Here is a 21728-nt window from a genome sequence, read left to right on the forward strand (position 1 = left end):
ACTCAAGAAGAGTACATGAAAAATTTTAAAAATTTTATTTTATTAAAAATTTTAAATTAAAATTATATAGTTGAAATTTTATTATCAAAATTTTTTTATTTTTTTATGTTTTTGTTCTTTTTATTTTTGTTTATCGTTAATTTATAATTTTTAAAAAAATTTCTTGAGTAATAATTTAAATGTATTGGTTTTTAAGTAAATAATGTGCTGGATTTTAATGGGCAGACCGCTCATCTTCCTTATTATTTTGAAACCGTCTCATCCTTTTTATTATTTGAAACTGTCAATATGTTCCATTATTTGAATATTCTATTTTTAAGAGTTTATTACAAAAAATAAGTTTAAAACTTGGAATAAATAAACTCTTGCATATATGTTGGATAGATATAGAATTATAGATTATTTTACAAAATAATTAAATTTTTTATAAATTATTATTTTATTTTTTTTTTGTAATTTTTAATGCTCATTGCTTCTTCTTCCACCTTCTTCCCCGTCGCAACTCCCCCTCCAACTTCCTCATTCCCACCTCGTTCTTCTTCTTCTACTGCTTCCTTCCCCTTTCTTCCTCCTTCTCTCAGAGGCTGCGCTTGCAGAGCCATACTCAGCACCCACACCACCCAGAAGGAGAAGAACGGCATGCTCGGAGCTCGTTCCTCTGATTTGGATCAACTTTCTGGTTTGACTGCTTTGTCCCCATTGGATGGCCGCTATTGGGGGAAAGTTAAGGAATTGGCTCCTTTTATGAGTGAGTATGGCCTCATCTATTATAGGGTTCTTGTTGAGGTACCTTACATATCCCATTTACGCTTTCTGCTTGATTTTATTAAATAAAATGTTCTTTTGGAAAATCTAGAGAACCCCGTTTTTGGAAAACTTGTTTTTGATGTGAGAGTTGCTTTGTTATGTTCTTATGCTTCGATTTTCATAGGAAAGGATCGAACTTGTTAAGTTTTTCTTTTTAAAATTTAACTTTTAATAATGCTTTGGCATGTTGAAATCCATGGTCACAGAGGAAGCGCTGAAAATAATTCAGAGAAAACCAGCAATGAAAATTTACTAGAATGCAAAAGATTGATTACAATTGATTTACCATTTGAACTACCAAACTTCTATATACTCTAATAAATGGAATACAAGTGGATTGGTATGATTCAAGGTCATGCTTTTTATGTTAACATATGAGATGGATGCGTTTTTGTGTCAGATAAAATGGTTGTTGAAGCTGTCTCAGATACCTGAAATTGTTGAGGTTCCGAGTTTCAGTGAAGATGCCAAGTCTTATTTACAAGGCGTGATTGATGGCTTTAGCGTGAGTGATGCCTTAGACATAAAGAATATTGAGAAGGTGACTAATCATGATGTTAAGGCAGTGGAGTACTTCTTGAAACAAAAATGCCAATCGAATGCTGAAGTGGCTAAGGTTGAGATTTGCTTAAGGTGTTTCGTCTTGTGATTATATGCTTCTTTCTGACTACCAGCTCCGATGGTTCACTTTGTTTCCACAGGTGCTTGAATTTTTTCACTTTGCTTGCACGTCTGAGGATATAAATAACCTCGCCCATGGGTTGATGCTGAAAGAAGCAATGGGATCTGTCATGTTTCCTGTCATGGATAAAATAATTAAATCCTTGTGTAACATGGCTAAAGATAATGCTCAAGTCCCAATGCTTTCTCGCACTCATGGACAGGTAAGCTAATTTGTGCATTAGTTGGTAGATTTTCGTTGTTGAACAATCTTTACTTAAATTCGCTTTCTCTGGACTATACCCCAGCCAGCTTCACCAACAACTTTGGGAAAGGAAATGGCTATATTTGCTGTGAGATTAAGCAGAGAAAGGAAGGAATTATCTCAGGTTGAGTTTTTGGGGAAATTCGCTGGTGCGGTTGGAAATTATAATGCACATGTTGTTGCATACCCTGATGTTAACTGGCCTCAAATTGCAGAAGAGTTTGTAAAATCTCTTGGATTAAGTTTTAATCCTTATGTTCCTCAGGTATGTTTGAAGTTTTTACCTTTTTCTGGTTCTTTTCATGCCTAACAGGCCCTTTTGCAACCTGATAAAATAAATCTTGTTATGTGTATACACATTGTCATACAAATTTTGCCATCAGTAGTTAGTGAAACTAAATTTTATTGTGTGTCGGATACTTACAAAATTGAGTTAGCACTATGTGGTAGTTATCAATTATACCTACTTCTTGATGAGATTATGATTTGATGTATCCTTCTGACTAGATTACTTCACTTCTTAACAGATTGAAACTCATGACTATATGGCAAAGCTATTTCATTCGCTCATCCAGTTCAACAATATATTAATTGACTTTGATAGAGACGTATGGGGCTATATATCCTTGGGTTATTTTAAGCAGGTAGATTTCCTGATATAATAGCTATAACAGTGTGATGATATACCTTTAGGTAGACAATCTTTTTGATGTTCTAAACTTTATGCACAGATCACAAAGGCTGGGGAGATTGGGTCGTCAACTATGCCTCACAAAGTGAATCCTATTGATTTTGAAAATAGTGAAGGTAATCTAGGTGTTGCTAATGGAGGTCTGTCTCATCTAAGCATGAAATTGCCGATTTCACGTTGGCAGGTAAGACCGACTTTACTAATATGGTTGTCTGGAATCTGATTATTGTAACTTCTTGTGTTAGGTTATAACCTACAGACCTTTTTGGCCTGATTAGCAATGATAGTCTAATTACACGATGTTTCTTTTCTTCTTCTTTTTTACCAGAGGGACTTGACTGATTCAACTGTCTTACGGAACATGGGTGTAGGAATTGGTCATTCCCTTCTTGCTTACAAAAGCACACTTCAAGGAATAGGAAAGCTTCAGGTATTCAACTTGACGATGGATTTTTACTTTCTCTCTTAGAGTATGCATGATTATGTTCCAATAGTAGATGATACCTTTTGTTTATCTCAACTGTGTTGCTATACTATTTATCAGCAAGTTGAATGTACATGCTTAAAGAATATTTTCCTTGTGTTCTTTTTCTTTTCACATCAAGCTTTCTCTTAATGTTATCATTTACCATATAGGTTAACGAAGCTCGCTTGAGTGAAGACTTGAAACAATGCTGGGAGGTGCTAGCTGAACCAATACAAACTGTATGTATATGCTACCTAGATTTTTACATGATTATTTGGTTTTATATTTCTTTTGTTAAGAAGAACAAATATTGAATGCTTAGAACATGTATATAACTTGAATTTATTGTGGAGATGTATTATTTACTTGTCATAGGATATAGATGATGTTAAATTCTCAAGTTAACTCTTAAACCCTTACGAGTTTAGATCACTCAGAGTTAACTTGCTAATTAACTCGGATGTGGATAAACTCATATTTTAACCCACCTTCGGTCTCTTTAAGTATCAAAACATGTAGGTTCACTAGAACTCCTTTAGTTAGACTTTTAAAAATAATGATATGATATTTAGACATAATATATGTTAATTTTTAGCATCAGACATTAATGGTTTTATTCACCCTTTTTTTTTAATTTGTACTTACTATTGTGTCGTTTATTTGTTTCATTATAATATTATAAATGTCTTTTATATCCCTTTTTATCGTTGTTCTTAAAAGAAGAGTTGTAGTAGTTTACGAGTCGAGGTTACATAAGCTCTACTAAACTCCCAAATTTGACAACTTTGATAGTTATCTACTTGTTACATCATAAGAAGCAAATTATTCTTTCAACTTTTTTACTCATTAGTAATGTAATTGCAATTTACTAGCAGCAAACACACTTTAGCTGCATGAAAAGGGGAAAAAGGTGAACATGAGACAGCTAAGAATTACATATCTTAGCTGCATACTTCTCTTGATGTTGCTTGTTGTCGTCCTCTTTAAGAACTTGTGTGTAATTGTTTTCGAATCTTCATTTAGGTTATGCGAAGATATGGTGTTCCGGAGCCTTATGAGAAGTTAAAAGAGCTTACCAGAGGGAGAGCGGTTACAAAAGAGAGCATAAGAGACTTCATTGAAGGCTTAGATATTCCGCAAGCTGCAAAGACGAATCTGTTAAAGTTGACACCGGATACTTACATTGGAGCAGCAGTAGAATTGGCGCGAACTGTGGAACACGCAGTGGATTTGTTTTGAATCGAATACAAAAAAAAAATTCTCAAAACTAGCAATTAGAGCAGTTTGCTGCAGAACTGCCAAGGCATTTCTGTCATAGAACCTCACCAACCAAGGGTGATTATTAGTTGCTTGAAAGAACATTTTAATTACATGCTGCACATCGTTGTAGAAGAGGACATAATGTTCCCTGATTATGAAAAACTATAGGGAATAAGGGATTTTGGAAGTGATAGGCAAATTGTATTATAGATTTTCATGCTTCAGAAAGGCCTGAAAAATAAGGAAATAGGTTTTGAAGTCTTCTATTGGAGTCAATATTCTTCGAGTTGTGTAGACCTACTTAGAAAGCAAAAGTCTCTTTACCAGTTTTATTTTACACCTTATTTCTTGTTGGAGTGTATGGCATTAAGCTACCATTGTTAAGTAACAGGGACTTCTGAAATCTCCACAAACAAAAGGCCAGCCGATCACTCGCCGATCTCGAGAATATCGCCGGTCAACCTGGACCGACCTGTGACCAACCTTAGGCCAATTACTGGCTGACACTATTGGACGTCTGTCAAATTGGTTTGAACTAATTACTTATATATAAATATTTAAATAGGTTAAAATCAATAGTGTTAAAAACTTTTAATATGAAACCAGATTAATCTTGCTTTTAAAATTAAAATTAGTTTTATTTTTATTAATATGGTTTAAAGTTTAAATTGATGCATCAAATTGTAAAATGGTTTTAAATAAATCCAATTTACTACGTAGAAAAGTGGTTTGGTACAGTTTTCAAACTATTAGTATAATAATTTGACACAATTCCAGTTTAGTTTGTGAAATTTTGTACCATAAAGGCATAAACACCCTTATTATTATAAGGTTTAGTTGTTGATATTGTTGTGCTTAAATCTTTAAAAGCTTATTAACTGGGTTGACTATATAGATTAAATGATAATATTATGTTCTATTATGTATCATGTTTATAATAAAATTATTAATGTGTAAATCTCTTTTAATCACTTCATGTATAATTTTTGTAGGTCTTCATCTACTGTTTTAGGTCTTTGATTACAATTAAAATTAAAGAGATAAAAAAGGGAAGTCTACATCAAGGATGATCTTGAGTTTGTATCTTGAAAAACAAAAGAACGTGGCATTATGAAAGCAATAATAATTGCTGGTTGTTAGGAATTACAAATGGGCCAGGGAAAAAGATGTATGAAATTTCTTGGTAAGAGAATCTTGTTTGTTTGCTAATTTCAACATGCTTCAAATGTTTTACATGATTATTTCAAGGAGCCACTCAAATGCGCTACTAACGTCTTTTTATAAATATATTTTTTAATAATTAAAATTTAATATATATAATTAATTAAATTGTATTATTTTTGTCAAAATTAGATTAGATAAATTGATTTGGCTAAAAAATTGGTGAACTACACCTTAAACTGATCGAAATTAATATTTCTCTATAATAAGGATATTGTAGTAATTTTTTATAAAAAAATAATATTAATTTAGACAAGTTCAAGATTTGATTCACCATTTTTTCGGTTAAATTAATTTGTCTAGCCTAATTTTGACAAAAATAATATAATTTAATCGATTATATATGTTAAATTTTAATTACTAAAAAATATCTTTAAAAAAAACGTTTTAGACGTCTTTATTTGAGTGGTTCCTATATTTCAATTGAGTGATTAATATCTTTTACACATAATATTTTTGTATAAAATTATTTTAAATGCGTTGGAAACGAAACTTTAAGGTTTAAGCTGGTTGAGCAATACGTAATTTTATTTTATTTTTTGTGATTTCAAGTTTAAGTTTTGAACAAAAATTAATTTGTGTTTAGTCACAATTTCTGAAGTCAAATTAATCGGATTAATCCTTGTCGGAGGATAATATGGACAACCAACGCTTCTCAACATGTCAAAGATCCAAATACAAGATTCCATCACCGTGCCGTCTTTAAATGGAGAATAAGGAATCCATTTTGAATACCGACCAATCAGATTGCAACAAGTGGCCACGTCTGCATTATTATTCTTCGCTACGTGGCTCGATATCTACACCAATAATCTGCCCCCACCATCATTCAATTTGAGCTCGTGGGAGGTGGCTGCTGCTCTATCCGTGACTGTAACATGTGATAGTGATACCATGCATTATTGCTCCTCATTACATTAATCATTTCTGTTAGTGTTAGGTGATTATCTTATGATTTAATTAACTAAAAGATTTTAGACTTAAATTTTGAAAATAAAAAATTATAAATTATATATGATAAAAGTTACTTTAAGAAACAAAATTATTCTAGATAAGATAGGCAAATCCACACCTTAATCTAGATTATCTCACTAATCACATTTTGGATTGGCCTACACATAAAGGGTGTCTCAAGTCAGAACCAAAAACAATGGCAAAATTTCTATGCTCTGGCATTTTTGTGCCACAGCTACTACTGCTATACGTCTTTGTTGAAGAATTCACCTTGCTTCACATTAATAATGCCATTCTCAGGTACCAATTTTCTCTCTACTTTTTGTAACAATTTTCCTGTTTAATGTTGACGTGATGGTTGATTCCTTTGCTTGTGATGTGTTAACTCTCCTAATATGCTAACTTTTGAAGCTAATTAAGGTGTGTAACAACATGATTTTTAGGGTCAATCTCCACCGGTTTTTCTTTTCATCTTCTTGTGAACCAGTTTCTGTTGTGTGCTGCAATGTTGCTTGATTTGGAGCCCTTGTGATTTGAACTTTCCAGACATCTAGATCGAACGGTAGCTGAAAGTTTGGATTGAGTAAGTAGTATATCTATTAAGATTTTAGATCAAGATGTGACATTCGACTCGTTAATTCGAAGTTCTAGCCTTAGTATAAGGTATACCTCAGATTTAAAACGTGTATTGTTGGACAGTTATGGTTGGTGAGGATAATTTCTTCCCAGTTAATTCATTCATTGGCAAAGAAGGGTGTTCACTGTAGTTGCTTGGAAGTTTCTGATTTTTGTCTGGAACTAGAAATATCAGTCTCACTTATTTATGGAAGATGATCCAATTTTCCAAAATTGCAGGATGCAGCTTTGATTTCTGGCGACACGAAATAGGCCTTACTCGAATCGGATTCAAGGGTAGATCTGGCAGCTTGGAGTTATGTCTGCTTATGGCCATCAAATGGAGGAGAACTATTCTGCAAGGAGTCTCTCTGGTGGTTCTGGTATGTAATGCTAGCTTCATCCCTCTTCTTCATTACTATCTTTATATTTCTCCCTTAAATTATCCTTTTGGTTTTGGCACAATGTTGATAATTATCTAAATTGTTTCTTTCATGATAACAGAGATGAGGAGCAGTTATGTGCTGGAATCAGGATTCTACATCACTTCTTTCGCAGCAACCATCTTGATTACCTCGCTCGCCACTATAGGCCTCCTAATGATTACTATGCTGGTTGCTCTGGCAATGATGCTGCAGTCTTGTCAGAGTAGAGGTTCTGGAGTTATAGAGCTTCAAAGTGTGAATGATGATTACAGCTATTGCAAGGTTCATTCTCTGCACACCGAGCTCAATAGCTTAGAAGGACATAATCTTCCTAGCATCTGCAAGGACCTGGCCATAGAATATGTCAAAGGAGGCCGATACGCTCGCGACTTAGACTCAACCAAGTCTCTGATTGAGGTCTACTTTGACAAGGTTAAACCATCAGATGATGGAGTTGGTGTAGTGCTAATAGACATAGATGGCATTTTCCCTCTGAATCCTAATTCATCCAATCTATATCAGAGGTAACATACTAGTCTTGCCTAAATTTATTCTTTTTGCAGTTTATCAAAGTTTATTTTGAAATAACTGATAGTTTATCAGGTCCTGAAAAAGAAAAAGAAGTATTCTTTTCTGTTGTTCTAACTCCAAGCTGATCTTCTGCACCAGTTAACTTGACATGATCTTATTGGTGTAGGTTTCATGATAACAGCATTGTCAATTGTATGTTAGAGTTGCAAAATTTAAAAAGCAATCTTGTTCTAGGATTATGCAAGAAGCTTCAAGCTGCTGGATGGCCTATAGTTTTGCTATCAAGGGGGAACGGATCAGATAGAAATGTCACTGTTGATAATCTTGGCAAAGCCGGATTCGGAAGTTGTTGGTCTTCCTTGATGATGAGGTATTGTCATAAACTCACAATGTTCCTGTCATGAATCTTGGATATGAATAAGAAAATATCTCAATTGTTTAGAATTTAAGATAGATCATAAGCTTTTAACTTTAGAAACACAGCTTGATTTCAATGCTTAAAACTGCTCTTTCCTATCATATTTTATAAAAACAAAGATAAGTGTGAATTAGGTTGTTACATTTTAGAATTTCAACATAGGCATCTACTTTTGTAGACTTTGAACATACCAACTGCTTGATCTTATACTAAAACGGTGATCTGCATTTTGCAGAGATGAAGATGAAGATTATTCCAACAAAGAAAATGAATGGATTTCTAGGAAAAAGAATGTGATAAGGAATAAGGGTTTCGTTATAAAAGGGATCATAAGCAGCCATATGGATGCATTAATTGCTGCAGATACAGGAGTGCGTAATTTTTTGCTTCCTGATCCTATATGCGACAAATTTGAGCAACAAAGAAAACCATCATAGTCCATAGATCATAGATGATGGAGATTAGTGTGTTAGTCTTGTATTTTTATTTTTTCTCCTCCAAATATTTGCTTCTAGGATAATAGGATGTATATTACTTTTTTTAAACAAAAGTGGCTTCTACTCAATATGCCATACATATTATGATTGTGGTAATATGCACATGCATGTTCTGCTTTTAGAAGGGAATAATTGAAGGTTTTTTGAACACCAAGAAAGAGTTTCTTCACTAAAAACGGAATTATGATTGTTAAGAGGAAAATGGAAGGTGGAGAAAAAGATGCTGGATTAGTACCAAGTGGCCAACAGTGGCATATATTGGCTATGGGCACATGGGAAATTAAACAAAGTTCCACTTGTAACCATTCTTCACCAATGGATGGACATGCATGTTTTCATTTATTTCAAACAAAACACACCCTACGATCCATCATGTGGTGTTGTCGATTATCACTTGTTACAAAAACACAATATTTAGGGCCATATTGTTATCAATTTTTCCAAGCCCAAAAGAATTGGATTTGGGGCATTATATTAGCCATTAATTCAAAGTGTAGTATTGCATTATTTCTGAGCCTGCTCTGTTTTCTTAAATTTTCTACCTTTTTTTTAATTGCATCAACTCATTTCACTAGTCATTGGATCTAGATATTATTACAAAATAAGACAAATCAATCTGGGTAGGGACATGCACAAAAAGTGGATTCGTATTTTACTTGAGTTGAGGTGAATACATCATCAATACCAAAATTTCATTGAGTCATCATCTAATCTAAACTCTCTGACACCATCAAATTCTGAGTCATAGCACTCATTAGTCTACTAAGAACACTGAAAATCCAATATCTATATCTATAACTATCCACATCATCGGTATCTATCTAAACTCATCACATTCATCAGTCATGAAAGTAACTAAAAAGCATTGATTCAGAGAAGAATGACTACACATGAAGCTGATGATGAAATTGTTATCAAATCCAAAGAACCAAAACCAAGAAAGAGAGGAATACCCTGAGGGCCACGTTGATCCAAGAACCCTCCAACAAGTAGTTGGACTTTGACGAAGAGAAATCGATGCGGTACTTGGTGGTCCCGTTAGCGTAGAGAACACCCCAAGAGCGCGAAGAAGGAGTGGTTCCTTCCTTTTTATCAAACATCTCGTAGACATAAACTTCCTTCACACCATCCTTCAACAATGGCGTCCCAATTCCCGATCTCAAATGCTTCACCAAACCCTTCAGGTATATCTCCGCGTACCCTACATTCGCCTCCACCTCGTTCGCGGCGGTGCTGCTACTCGGCCACCCTGTCTCCGTCACAACGATCGGGATGCTCTCGTAGCCCGCCACCGCCATGGCGCTCACCACCGCATCGATCATCATGTCGAAAAGATTCCGGTACCGAACACCGGTAACCAAATCGTCTCTGAAATTGAACGGGTGTTCTTGAAAGAGAGCAATCCCTAAGGGGATCTCGGATTTGAGCCTGTAGAGGTTGTAAGGGTAGACGTTGATCAAGAAGGAGGAGTTGGTGTCGCGCAAGAACTGGAGCAGAGGTCCGATGAGGTTGATTCCGGGAGGCTCTTGGAACTGAGCGGAGGAAGGAGGGAAGGGGGTGGAGATGGCGGTGACGAAGGAGAAGGAGGTGGAGACGGTGATCTTGCGGATGCCAAGGTCGCGAAGGGAGAGGTGGAGGTTGGTGATGGCGGGAAGGAGGGCGGAGGCGGACTGAGGGTAGGAGTCGAGGAAGGCGTTGCCGACGGAGATGGTGGTGATTCTGGCGCGAGGGTAGAAGGACGGTGAGGAAGAGGGAGACGTTGGTGTAGAGGAAGGTGCGGATGACGGTTGGGTCAGGGTCTTCGAGGCGGAGGGAGTTGACTTTGAGAGTGGAGAGTGCGGCGGAGATTGTTTCTGGTGGTGGTGGTGAAGGGGTGGCGGTGGGGGCGGAGTAGGTGAGGCCGATGAAGCGAAGCGAGGTGCTTCTTGGTATGAGAGAGAGAAGGAGGAAGAAGAGGGCGACGCAGAAGGTGTGAGAGTAATGGTGGTTGTTAAACATTGTTAGTTACGGTGGTTCCTCTCTTTCTCTCTCTCTTCTCACTGGATAAAGATTAAAGAATGCGAGACAGAGAGTGTGTGACTGCATGCATGCAGATGCAGGTCACTCACTGTGTGCGCGCTTGCAACCACTAACAACCGTAAAATGGCGCCATCTCCTCTTTCTTTTCTTTTTCTTTTTCTTCACTAATTTCTCTATGCAACATTTGTGAATTACGATCCAATACTCTAAGCTAAGCTTAAATAGGACCACATTTTAGCTTAGATAGCAGGATTTTTTTTACGTGTTAACGTCCATCATTTTTATTATTTAAAATTTGATTTTCAAAATTTAACAAGTACATATTTTTGAATTAACTATTTTTTTTCTTTCCAACATTGCTTATATGTCACAACTCGCAACATAAGTATAATAGAAGAAAAAATTTCATTTATTTTTAAGACATCTAAGAAATTCTGCTTAAGTAGTTCCAATATTTGTCCTTTTTCATTCATCAATCCGAATTATTCTTACTCCTTTTTATTAAACCTATAGAAGCATAAAAAACAGTAGTCTGGGTTTTTTAAACCCTTATATATATGTAAATAAATTAACACTTACATTCATTTCATGAACCCTACCTGATGTGACTGCCTTTAAAATACAGATGGATTCTCTTCAAAAATATATACAATCAGTATAATTTTACTCGTATAGGTATTGGATTGGATAAGTGAATTCTCAATTCATTTAGCAAAAAGTTAATTATTAATTAATAAGTTCTACAACACCCAAAAAAAAAATGATTAAAGGGGCCTGAACTACTCTAGAGATTGTGACGTAATTGTTGCACTTGCATATGGTCCCCTTGCCATGCATGGTCATGACTCATGAGACACACAGACACGAATTGACGCTGGACCCAGCCAAGATATCTCATCATATTTCCCAAACATTTTATTGGTTCACACATTTTTTTTGACATTATAGCTCATTACTCATCATCATGATGATACACCTAATATATTTTGATGTGATTCATGTTATATCCAAATATGTATCTATCCAAGATATTATATACATTATTAGATCAGATATGTGTATGTATATATTAATATTCTGAAATTCGGATTAAACATTGAATTGGATAAAAATAGTTATAAACAATTTCAAGTCACACATTATTATGTAGACTATAAAATTCACACGCTCTACAGAGAATTATAAATATTTATTTTTCAAGTCTGAACTATTTTTTAAGAAAAAAATTTAATTTGATGGACCAAAATTTATTTTCATAATTTTTTATTATAATAGAACTGTTAACATTATTATTAACGATTTAATATATATATTTTCTTTTTAAAGGAAAACCTTGAAAAATTGGACTAATAAACCAACCAAGTTTTTGGCACTATTGGTCAAGATTTCAGAACATTTGACTCTCTTCAAACTGAAGGATCCACATGCAATTTCTCAAAGAAAATGTATCTTCTATTTTTCATGATCAAGAACTAAAAGTAAAAATATAATAAGTAAAGCACTTTGTCTTTCATTGGAGCACAACAAAAGCGCAAGGCACCCAGTTGATCAACCATCAGCTGATGCCATTGCTTACCATAAAGCTTCATTATTGTAAGCCTTATTATGAGCATCTCTTCAAGGAGACAGGAACTTTCAAACGGAACTTCCAATCACGTATGTTTCTTATTTCCAAGATTAAGGTAATTATTTGTGATTCATATCCCTTTTTAATTGCGGTAATAATTCCAAATTTTAACAGCTTCAAAGGTAGCTGATAAGACCAAACCTGAGCTGTTAAATAAAAAAACCTTCAAATAGATAGTTGCATTTTGAAACTTAAATTATGATATTGGTATTTTCTGCTTACTATTTGTGCTATTTTAATTCTATTCTAGACAAGATCCCCTAGTAAGGCAGCTGGTATGCTTTCTGGGACGCAAGAAAAATGTGCAACATGGGCTAAAATTGCGTATCCATTGGAGAAGGTAGGATTTAGATTACGGTTTTGGTAGGTAAATAATGATTTTTGTAAACAATGTGAACAATAGGCTATAAAATTGACCCAATAAAGTAAAAAAATACTTCACCTCCAAATTACTTTCTAAACCCTAACATTAGGATAACCATCCGTATACCTAGTGATTTGAACATCCAGTCATTGTTAATTGTGCACGAGTAAATCGAATCAAAATGAATAACTATCCAATTAAAAATAATCAACATAATAATCTATATACCTATTGATTTGAACATCCAGCATATTCATTGTTCACATTGTTTAGTATTCTCATTGTCTTCCTATACTTTTCCTTTAGATTATTTCATAATTACAATTATAACCTGTTACAAATTTCTTATGTGAATTTTTACCACTCAGGGCTAAGGGACAAAGACTCCTTCCAAATTCGGTAGATTAGTGGATTGTCCTCCTTAATTATATAGTTTTTCTCGACTCAGTTGAAGATTTCATATTTGGCCATCTATTCCAATTGAAAATTCAAATGATAATAGATTACCAAAGTAAACAGTGATTCTACATTTTTTACTGATTACTAGAACATATCTTTACAATTACCCTAAATTACGAGTTCCTGAGTCCATCCCACTCGAAGGCCTATCATAAATTATGCTTTAAATGTTCACATGGCAGATGTCCAATAACAACATCCAATGACGCAGCACTTGAGGTTGTCTTGTACTGCAAGCACCATTTCTCGCAGCTTTTTAAGGAAAGGGAGCTATAATCATCTCAATAAGTCTGCATCAATAAAACGGGCACCAACCTCTACTCCACATTTATGAACCTTGCTGATTTGCATTACTTTCCTTTATGAAAAAGGATCCCAGTCTCTGGAGGGTTTCCATATTTTGTTTGATTTGTTTGTTCAAAAAGCTAACTCCGCCTATGTTACACTTGCGGTACATAGCCGGTCCCAAGCCCGGATAAAGGAGGAGGGTTGTGTTAGGTCTTCGGCAACCAACGTAAAAATATAGCCGAACCCCCCATGACATGAATCAAAGACATTATTGCGCTAAAGCTAGGTCGTTACCCGGAAGTAACGCGCCGTATGGCTCGAGTACGGTGTCAAAGCAAGAGCCGCTGCATCGGTGCCCGGATGTAGTGTTAAATGAGCAAGGGTTCTCGCGTTTTCGTGAACGGACGAGGGTAAATAAGCTAGTTCACAAAGGAAAAGGTAAAGGTCGAAGCGACAAAAGGTTGAGATTTGGGACATGGAACATAGGCACTCTAACAGGAAAGTCCATGGAGGTGGTGGACACCATGACAAGGAGGAAGATTAACATTATGTGCCTACAAGAAACGAAATGGGTTGGTGCAAAGGCTAGGGAGTTGGATTCTTCTGGTTTCAAACTTTGGTATACAGGAAAGGTGAAGAATAGGAATGAGGTTGGAATAATTGTGGATAAGCAGTGGAAGAAGGACGTAGTTGATGTCAAGAGGGTGGGAGATCGGATCATCTCTATCAAACTTGGGGTGGAGGGAGGTGCTTTTCATGTGATTAGCGCCTATGCACCGCAAGTGGGTTCGGACGAACAACACAAGATAAGGTTTTGGGAGGATCTAGAGAGTTTGGTTCAAGGCATATCTTTGAAAGATAAGATTTTCTTAGGAGGAGATTTAAAGGGCCATGTTGGGAGAGAAGTGACTGGATACGGGAGTATTCACGGAGGCCATGGTTTCGAAGTGATCAATATTGAGGGTAAAACTATTTTGGACTTTTCCTATGAAGAACAATTGAAATGGTAAGACATGAGAGTTGCAGTTTAAAATAACAAAAATATATATATATATTGTTTATGAACAGAATACAATAAAATACAATTTTGTGGCTATATTAGCTTTCCATTTACTAAATTGATGCTAAATTGTTCAGGCATAAACTCTACTATATTATCTTGCACTTCTTTGTTACCGAAAAGAAAAATATTTAAATAAATAAATTCTCTAACCTCCTTTTGTTGCCTTAGGCGCTTCAAATATGTTGATTGTTTCTTGCGGAGCTCTACAGACAAGTTCTGAAGGTCGGTAGCAAGAGAACGCTGCAATCCATGAACAGAGTATTAAAAAAAAAAATCAATACACAACTACCAATAAGGTTATGGAATAACAGACAGAAGCACATGTAAAACGTGTTGACACATAAAGATTAAACAGTACAATGTCAAGGCACCCATCTTAGACTCAATTTCATGGACAAATGACCAGCTAGCTTTTGGGCTAATAAAGATAGAAAATGGATAAGTATGAATAATGAACACCTGTCTCTTCCTCCTCATACCAGTACAGAAAATCAAGAAATGTTCGAAAATATTTCACCATCAATAGCAAAAGGGTAAAATAAACATGGATGCTAAAGAATTGGAAACTGTTTTCTGTTTAACGGGAAAATCTTCTAATTTGTAAAGAGAAATAAAATGATGATTAGAACGGAGGTTGAGAAAAGAGACACAAGTAACATAGAACCAATTTGGATTTATGCAAGCAGATCCACCACCGAAGCGATATACCTTTTAAGAATGATGATGGAGAGGTATCGTAGTAATAAAAGGGATCTGCACATGGTGTTTATTGATTTGGAAAAAGCGTATGATAGGGTACCAAGGGAGGTCTTATGGAAGGTTTTAGAAAAGAGGAGAGTAAGGATCGCATATATTCGGGCAATTAAAGACATGTATGATGGGGCTAGTGTGAAGACTCAAGGTGGTGTGATAGAGGAATTCCCTATTGGTATAGGATTACACTAGGGATCATCCTTAAGTCCATACCTTTTCACATTAGTCTTGGAAGTATTCACAGAGCACATCCAAGAGCCTGTTCCATGGTGCATGCTTTTTGCCGATGATATCGTTCTTATGGGAGAGTCAAGGGAAGACTTAAATAAGAAGTTGGAGTTATGGAGAGAAGCTCTAGAAGTGTATGGTCTGCGCATAAGCCGTAGCAAGACGGAATATATGGAATGTAAGTTCAGTCCGAGAAGGGAAAACTCCAATATAGAGGTGAAAATTGGAGAGAACACCCTACGAAAAGTTAAAAGTTTTAAGTATCTTGGGTGCATCATACAGGATAATAGAGAGATTGAACATGATGTAAATCATAGGATCCAAGCAGGTTGGTCAAAATGGCGGAGTGCATCTGGTTTTATATGCGACAAAAAAGTGCATTTAAAACTTAAAGGTAAATTCTATCGCACCGCTATAAGACCGGCTATGCTGTATGGTACGGAGTGTTGGGCGGCTAAAGGGGAGCACGAACATAAGCTGAGTGTGGCAGAGATGAAGATGTTACTTAAAGGTAAATTTTATCACACTGCTATAAGACTGTCTGTGCTTTATGATACGGAGTATTGGGTGGCCAAAGGGAAGCACGAACATAAGTTGAGTGTCGCAGAGATGAAGATGTTGAGATGGATGAGTGGTCATATGCGATTGGATAAAATAAGGAACGAAGATATAAACTAAGGGAGAGAGTTGGAGTAGCACCCATTGTAAAAAAAGATGGCAGAATCGCATCTCAAGTGGTTTGGACATGTGAGAAGAAGACCGACAGAACACTTAGTCAGGAGGGTGGATGAGATGGAAGATGGACAAAGGGCGAAAGGCAGAGGAAGACCTAAGAAGACCATCCATGAGGTGGTCAAACGAGATCTACATGTAAACGATCTCTCTGTAGACATGATACATGACAGAGCACAATGGCGTCGTTTGATTCATGTAGCCGACCCCACTTAGTGGGACAAGACTTTGTTGTTGTTGTTGTTTGTTCAAAAAGCTCTCTCAGTAATAATAGCTAATATTGGATTAAAAAAGGTGTTATACCATTCCATAAAAGTACAATACACAGCTTTGTATCTTAATTTGAGACGCAGGGAAACTTTACCATGAGCAAGAATATGAATTATATCATCATATCAATAAACAAATGTGAGTAATGTTAACAGCAGATATGATAGGAGATTCAATTCTATATAACTCTTTCCTGAAAGAATAAATGACAAAAAGACATTTCCTTGATTATGCCAACATTGGTATAGCAGAGAGACCGGTTACTTTACTTATTAGAGCTTTCTACTGGGGTGGGCTATTTCTGCACAATTGCTTAGTACAATAGGAATCTCGTTCGTTCAATGAGGCTTTCAAAATGTGGGGCCAAAAGAATTTGTATATAAGAGTGAGACAGAAACCTCTGGATTCTGATCACAAAAGCATGTCAGGAAATGTTGAGAATGAACTTCTTCCCAGGAATATGACATGTATGACTATGATGACACTGACTTGCTTCGCTTTTTGGCTTCACTGTAAAGTACAACTCCTAAGACTGTGAGGGAGTAACCCATCATTCCAGTTACTGATACTGGGTTCCTAAATATGAGAATTGAAACTACTACTGCTACAGCACCTTTGGCATTCCCAAGAACCTGTATGAAGAAGCAACTCTCACATTAGTTATGGAACACTCAAAAACACTTCAAGCAAAAATTAAGAAAAATTTAACATCTTGCCACTGATGTATACACTTAATCCACGTTTGAATCCTAACTTGGAACAAGGAACACTGATTGCAAATCTGAGTCAAATAGTTATACCTTACGGACAGAATTTCCTTGAAAAATTTCAGTGTCCTTACTCCTTAACTCAGCTCGCTATGAACTCTCGTTGACAATAAGCAGAGAAAGGGAAATGATTTATGCTCCTACTAGATCCTTAACTACTAAATGAGAAAAAAAATTTTGGATTCCAAAATTTCTTAATAATTTCAAATGCTAGATCAATCATTACTTGAACGATGGTCCAAACAAAAAAATCAGAGATTTCCATAACACAGGGCAGTAAGAATGAGTGAGGCATACCTGAAGGGTGAGAGCGCTGGTGTGTTTGGTGACCAAGAAATTGGTCAAGTTAACAAAATAGGCGAGTGCCGAATTAAATAGCAGGTACCAAATGATCTTCACATCATCTCTGGCAAGAGCCAAAGTAATGCCAACAACATTTTCTTCCATTATCAATGTAGCAGGAAGAAGGAAAACAACAGCCATTGGAGCCATATACAGTAGAAGGTTCATAGAATTCAGCTTCTCCCTAAATAACAACATCAACAATATGACTATATCAGTAGCCCCATTTAAAATATCAAAGCACAGAGACAAAATAGCATGTTGGTTAATTCATACCCTTCAGAAGACAGCAAAATTCCCTGTAAGACTGATTTCAGTGCCCGGGCAGCTGTAGCTGCAACACATATTATGAACCCAAATAAATGGAAGCTCGGTTCACCCTGTAACCAAAAGAAAGATTTAAAACAAAACATCAGAAACCAAAAAGAGTATTTTACCTTTTTACTCATCAAAATCACTTCAAGAAAGTACAACTGAGAAAAAAAAAGGTCTACCACTACTGAATAAGTGAATATGTCTCTCACCGACAGCTGAAGAATATTTAAGAGAATAAAATATCTACCACTACTTAAGCTGTCCTGTCTCCCTCACCGACAGCTGAATTGTGATTAAATCATATAAAGTCATAAAAAAATTTTAAAAACGAAAAAAAAACCCTATTTTGATTCTTTTTTTTTTCCCTTCAAAAAGGAAAAGCCATGAGATGTTCAATCCGGTGCATACTGATAACTCTTCAAAATATAAACTAAATAAGATTCTAACTTGTAATTGCAAAGGTTCTTCAGGTCATCAAGCATCAAAAGCCCTGCTTCTAAAACCAACCCCCAACCATGTATTCTATTTTTAAAAAATTAATTGTAGATCATATCATATAAAGCACATAACAAAGACTAGCAGAACGCTATAAAGTTAAAATCTGAAAAAAGAGGTAGAAAAAAAAAGCATATCATCGCAGTAAAGCTAACTTAACTTCCATCATCATCATCATCAGGAAAAAGCAAAACCAGTGTTACAAATTTGTATCATAATCAAAACAATAAAGTGACCCTCATAACTCTTTGCAAAGTCAACTAAAATGCAATTCCACTGATATTAAAAAGGAAAAAAATTAAACCCTTAAATAGCGAAATCACAAAATAAAATCCTTTAATAATTAAAAAATAGTAAGAAAATATTACCCCGCTGGCAATGACGACGCCAGTGACGACCGGAATTAGGGTAACGTAAGTGAGCCAAGCCTCTCTTTTGAAGGTCATAAGGTAGGCAAAAACGGCGGTGAAGAAGGGCGTGGTTGCGCCAACGGCCTGATTAAACGACACCGGAAGGTAGCGTAAGGAGATGTTGCCGAAGACGACGGAGACGCAGAAAACGAGGCTGAGAGCGGAGATCTTGAAGAACTGAACGCGGGAGCGTAGGGTTTGAAGAGGAACCATCTTGAGCCATGCGATGGCGACGTAGCTGAGCAAGGAGCAGGCAGTCATGTGGCACATGGTGAGGAAGATAGGGTACTTGAAGCCATAGTTGGAGAGAAGGTACTTGTTGAGAAGGAGAACGCCAATGTTGGAGGAGTACCATGATGATATGAGTCCGATCGTGAATAATCGGGTCGGATCCTTCATTTCGGATCTGAGACGACGGTGGATTCAGCGACCGAGGGTTAAAATGGGAAATGTGGTTGCGGTTTTATCATTTTGATGAGTTGAAGAAGAAGAAGAAGAAGAAGTGAAAGTGAAAACTGAAGTAGACGCGTTTCAATTCTCGGCCTCTTCCCCTTTTCCTTTCGCTTCTTTGGAGTTTAGACGCACCACTCTCTCTTCTTCCCTCATTATTTATTTCATTTCATTTGCTTCTCTATTTTATTTTATTTATTGCTTTTTATTCTATATCAATATCACTTTAGCTGCTTCTATTTTCGGACTCACAGAAAGTAATCTCTTGTTTAATAACAATTTAGTGAATGTTATTTTTTATTTATATTTTTTTAATATTTATATATTCAACTGAAAAAATAATATTCTTTTAAAATTTTCATAATTTATTTGTAATGGAAATTAAATTTTAACTAGTTTTTAACTATTTGTAATAAAGTATTGATATAGGTCTTTATGTTTAGGTTAAATTTTAATTTTGTCTCTAATATTTAAATTTTTTTATTACAAATATTTTATTTTATTTTATTTTAGTTTTATCAAAATTAAAAAAATCTTTTTTAAAAATATTATTTTTTCTTATATTATTATCTTTTTTTATTATATCATTTTTACTTTTAAATCATTACAATAGTCACTATAATATTAAGTATCTCCCAATTCGATAGGTCAAATACTAATTCGTTGCGGTAGTGAACTCTATTTAAGAGTTTGCCATTGGCCGATGAGTTGATGCATGTATAAGACGGAATTCGAATTTCGACACTTATTTAAACGAATTAGTAAACTCATCACTAAATCAACCTAATTCGATTTTCATTAATCACGATTTTTATCACTATTTAAAAAAAAAATTGCAATGGAAGAACGAGTAATTTTTGAAAAAAAAATTGATTATAAGATGAAATAAAGTATCTGAAATAAAGAATAGGATATTTCAAATATTAAAAATAAAATTAAGATTTAACTTAAACATTAAAAAATAAAAATCTTTAATTTAAAATGTAAAATAGAAAATTTTAATGCTTGATTCTAAAATTATTTCTATTAATTTTACGGTCAAATATCCCACTTTAACCTATAAAGGAAAATATTTATGATTCGTGTTTAGGGGGTGTCAATAGGTAGGGTAGGGTAGGGTTTGGATCTAATTTTAATCCTATCTGCGAGTTGAGATTTTTATATAAACTCAACTCTACTCTATCCGCGGGTTGAGAATATCCAAACCCTAACCCTACCCGTTCTTAATCCGCGGGTACCTGACCTTATCCGCGAGTTACAAAAAATATACAACACTATTATATAACTTGATGATAATTTAAAATAGAACTGATTTTTATGTAAAAAAAAATATATTAAATTATCAATTAATGATTTTCTTTTAGTGGTCAAGGATCTTTTGCATTTAGTGAGAGGTCTTTGATTCAATATCCACTTAAAACATATTTTTATATAAGTATATAATATAAACATATATAGTGTGCGGGTTAGTCGGGTAGAATTGAAGCTCAACCCGCACCTTACCCGACCTACACGAGAACCCTACCCGCACCCTACCCTACCCGCTGCGGATCAGATTGGCAACCCTACCTGAGCGGATGAGATCAAGTTGGGTACCCGCGGATAGAGTACATATTGCCACCCCTCTTCGTGTTAAGACTTAAATATAGATTTTAGTTTTTATAAATATAAATATAAATTATTTATAATAAAATTTAAATAGAAAGTAAAGTAAGGTTTAGAAATTGATTTAATATATAAAAATTTACAAAGCACATAAATTTTTTTATTTATTGTATATATGTGTTGGACACATTTTAGATATGATATTCATCGATACTCATTTGTTACGGTGTCTTTTGTGTCCAACCATATTTTAATAAAAAATAAAAAAAATTTCGAACATATTTGGACAAACCTAAATATTACTATATGTCCGTGTGTCTAGCCTTATTTTTAATAGTATTCTTAAAATAAATTTAAAAATATTTTAAATATTTTATATAATTAAAAAAATAATATTAAAAATTAATTTATATTTTAATATTACTAATATATCATTATAATTTATCTAAAAAATACTTTTTATTTTATATATATGGCGTGTCTCCGTGTCTTATAAAAATTTTAAATTTGTACGTCTGCGTGTCTCGTGTCATGTCGTGTATTGTGTCGATGTCAATATCCATGCATCATAAATAAAAACATTATTAAAAAAATAGAAAGAAAAGATTTAATTAAAGAAAATATATGTCTCTAAGAGAAAAATAAATAAAAAATAATCTAAAAATATATTTGAAATATNTTGACTTTTCTATTTTTTATTCAATATTAATAAATGTTTTAACTTGGTTAGA

At 34.8% G+C, this 21728-nt stretch overlaps 4 protein-coding genes across 6 annotated transcripts; 2 read left to right on the forward strand and 2 right to left on the reverse strand.

The window, feature by feature from the left end:
- Positions 1-462: 462 nt before the first annotated feature.
- On the forward strand, positions 463-4425 carry LOC107457734 (uncharacterized). The gene is made up of 9 exons (XM_016075900.3): positions 463-786; positions 1208-1423; positions 1509-1691; positions 1776-1997; positions 2260-2376; positions 2464-2607; positions 2752-2853; positions 3060-3128; positions 3913-4425. The coding sequence occupies exons 1-9, from the start codon at positions 463-465 to the stop codon at positions 4126-4128; spliced, it is 1593 nt and encodes a 530-aa protein (XP_015931386.1). The 3' UTR covers positions 4129-4425.
- Positions 4426-6456: 2031 nt separating this feature from the next.
- Positions 6457-9183, forward strand: LOC107457777 (uncharacterized protein At2g39920). Of its 3 annotated transcripts, none has more exons than XM_016075953.3 (6): positions 6459-6624; positions 6768-6907; positions 7180-7322; positions 7444-7888; positions 8062-8265; positions 8549-9183. In XM_016075953.3, the coding sequence occupies exons 3-6, from the start codon at positions 7259-7261 to the stop codon at positions 8748-8750; spliced, it is 915 nt and encodes a 304-aa protein (XP_015931439.1). In that variant the 5' UTR covers positions 6459-6624; positions 6768-6907; positions 7180-7258; the 3' UTR covers positions 8751-9183. The 3 variants fall into 3 exon arrangements, with proteins under 3 accessions (XP_015931441.1, XP_015931439.1, XP_052108047.1); XM_052252087.1 differs by having other exon boundaries at positions 6768-6906; positions 7171-7322; XM_016075955.3 differs by lacking the exon at positions 6768-6907 and having other exon boundaries at positions 6457-6624.
- A 194-nt stretch (positions 9184-9377) lies between these two features.
- Positions 9378-11026, reverse strand: LOC107457790 (glucan endo-1,3-beta-glucosidase 7). Its single transcript, XM_016075972.3, is given in 2 exon segments — positions 9378-10547; positions 10549-11026. Coding segments are annotated over 2 exon segments (1083 nt in total). The 5' UTR covers positions 10809-11026; the 3' UTR covers positions 9378-9724.
- Positions 11027-16702: 5676 nt separating this feature from the next.
- On the reverse strand, positions 16703-19557 carry LOC107457755 (probable sugar phosphate/phosphate translocator At3g11320). The gene is made up of 4 exons (XM_016075927.3): positions 18901-19557; positions 17999-18102; positions 17678-17906; positions 16703-17245 (listed from the first exon to the last, which is right to left on the reverse strand). The coding sequence occupies exons 1-4, from the start codon at positions 19339-19341 to the stop codon at positions 17087-17089; spliced, it is 933 nt and encodes a 310-aa protein (XP_015931413.1). The 5' UTR covers positions 19342-19557; the 3' UTR covers positions 16703-17086.
- Positions 19558-21728: the final 2171 nt, after the last annotated feature.

This window comes from Arachis duranensis, chromosome 7, assembly GCF_000817695.3.
Source record: "Arachis duranensis cultivar V14167 chromosome 7, aradu.V14167.gnm2.J7QH, whole genome shotgun sequence".
Taxonomy (NCBI): domain Eukaryota; kingdom Viridiplantae; phylum Streptophyta; class Magnoliopsida; order Fabales; family Fabaceae; genus Arachis; species Arachis duranensis.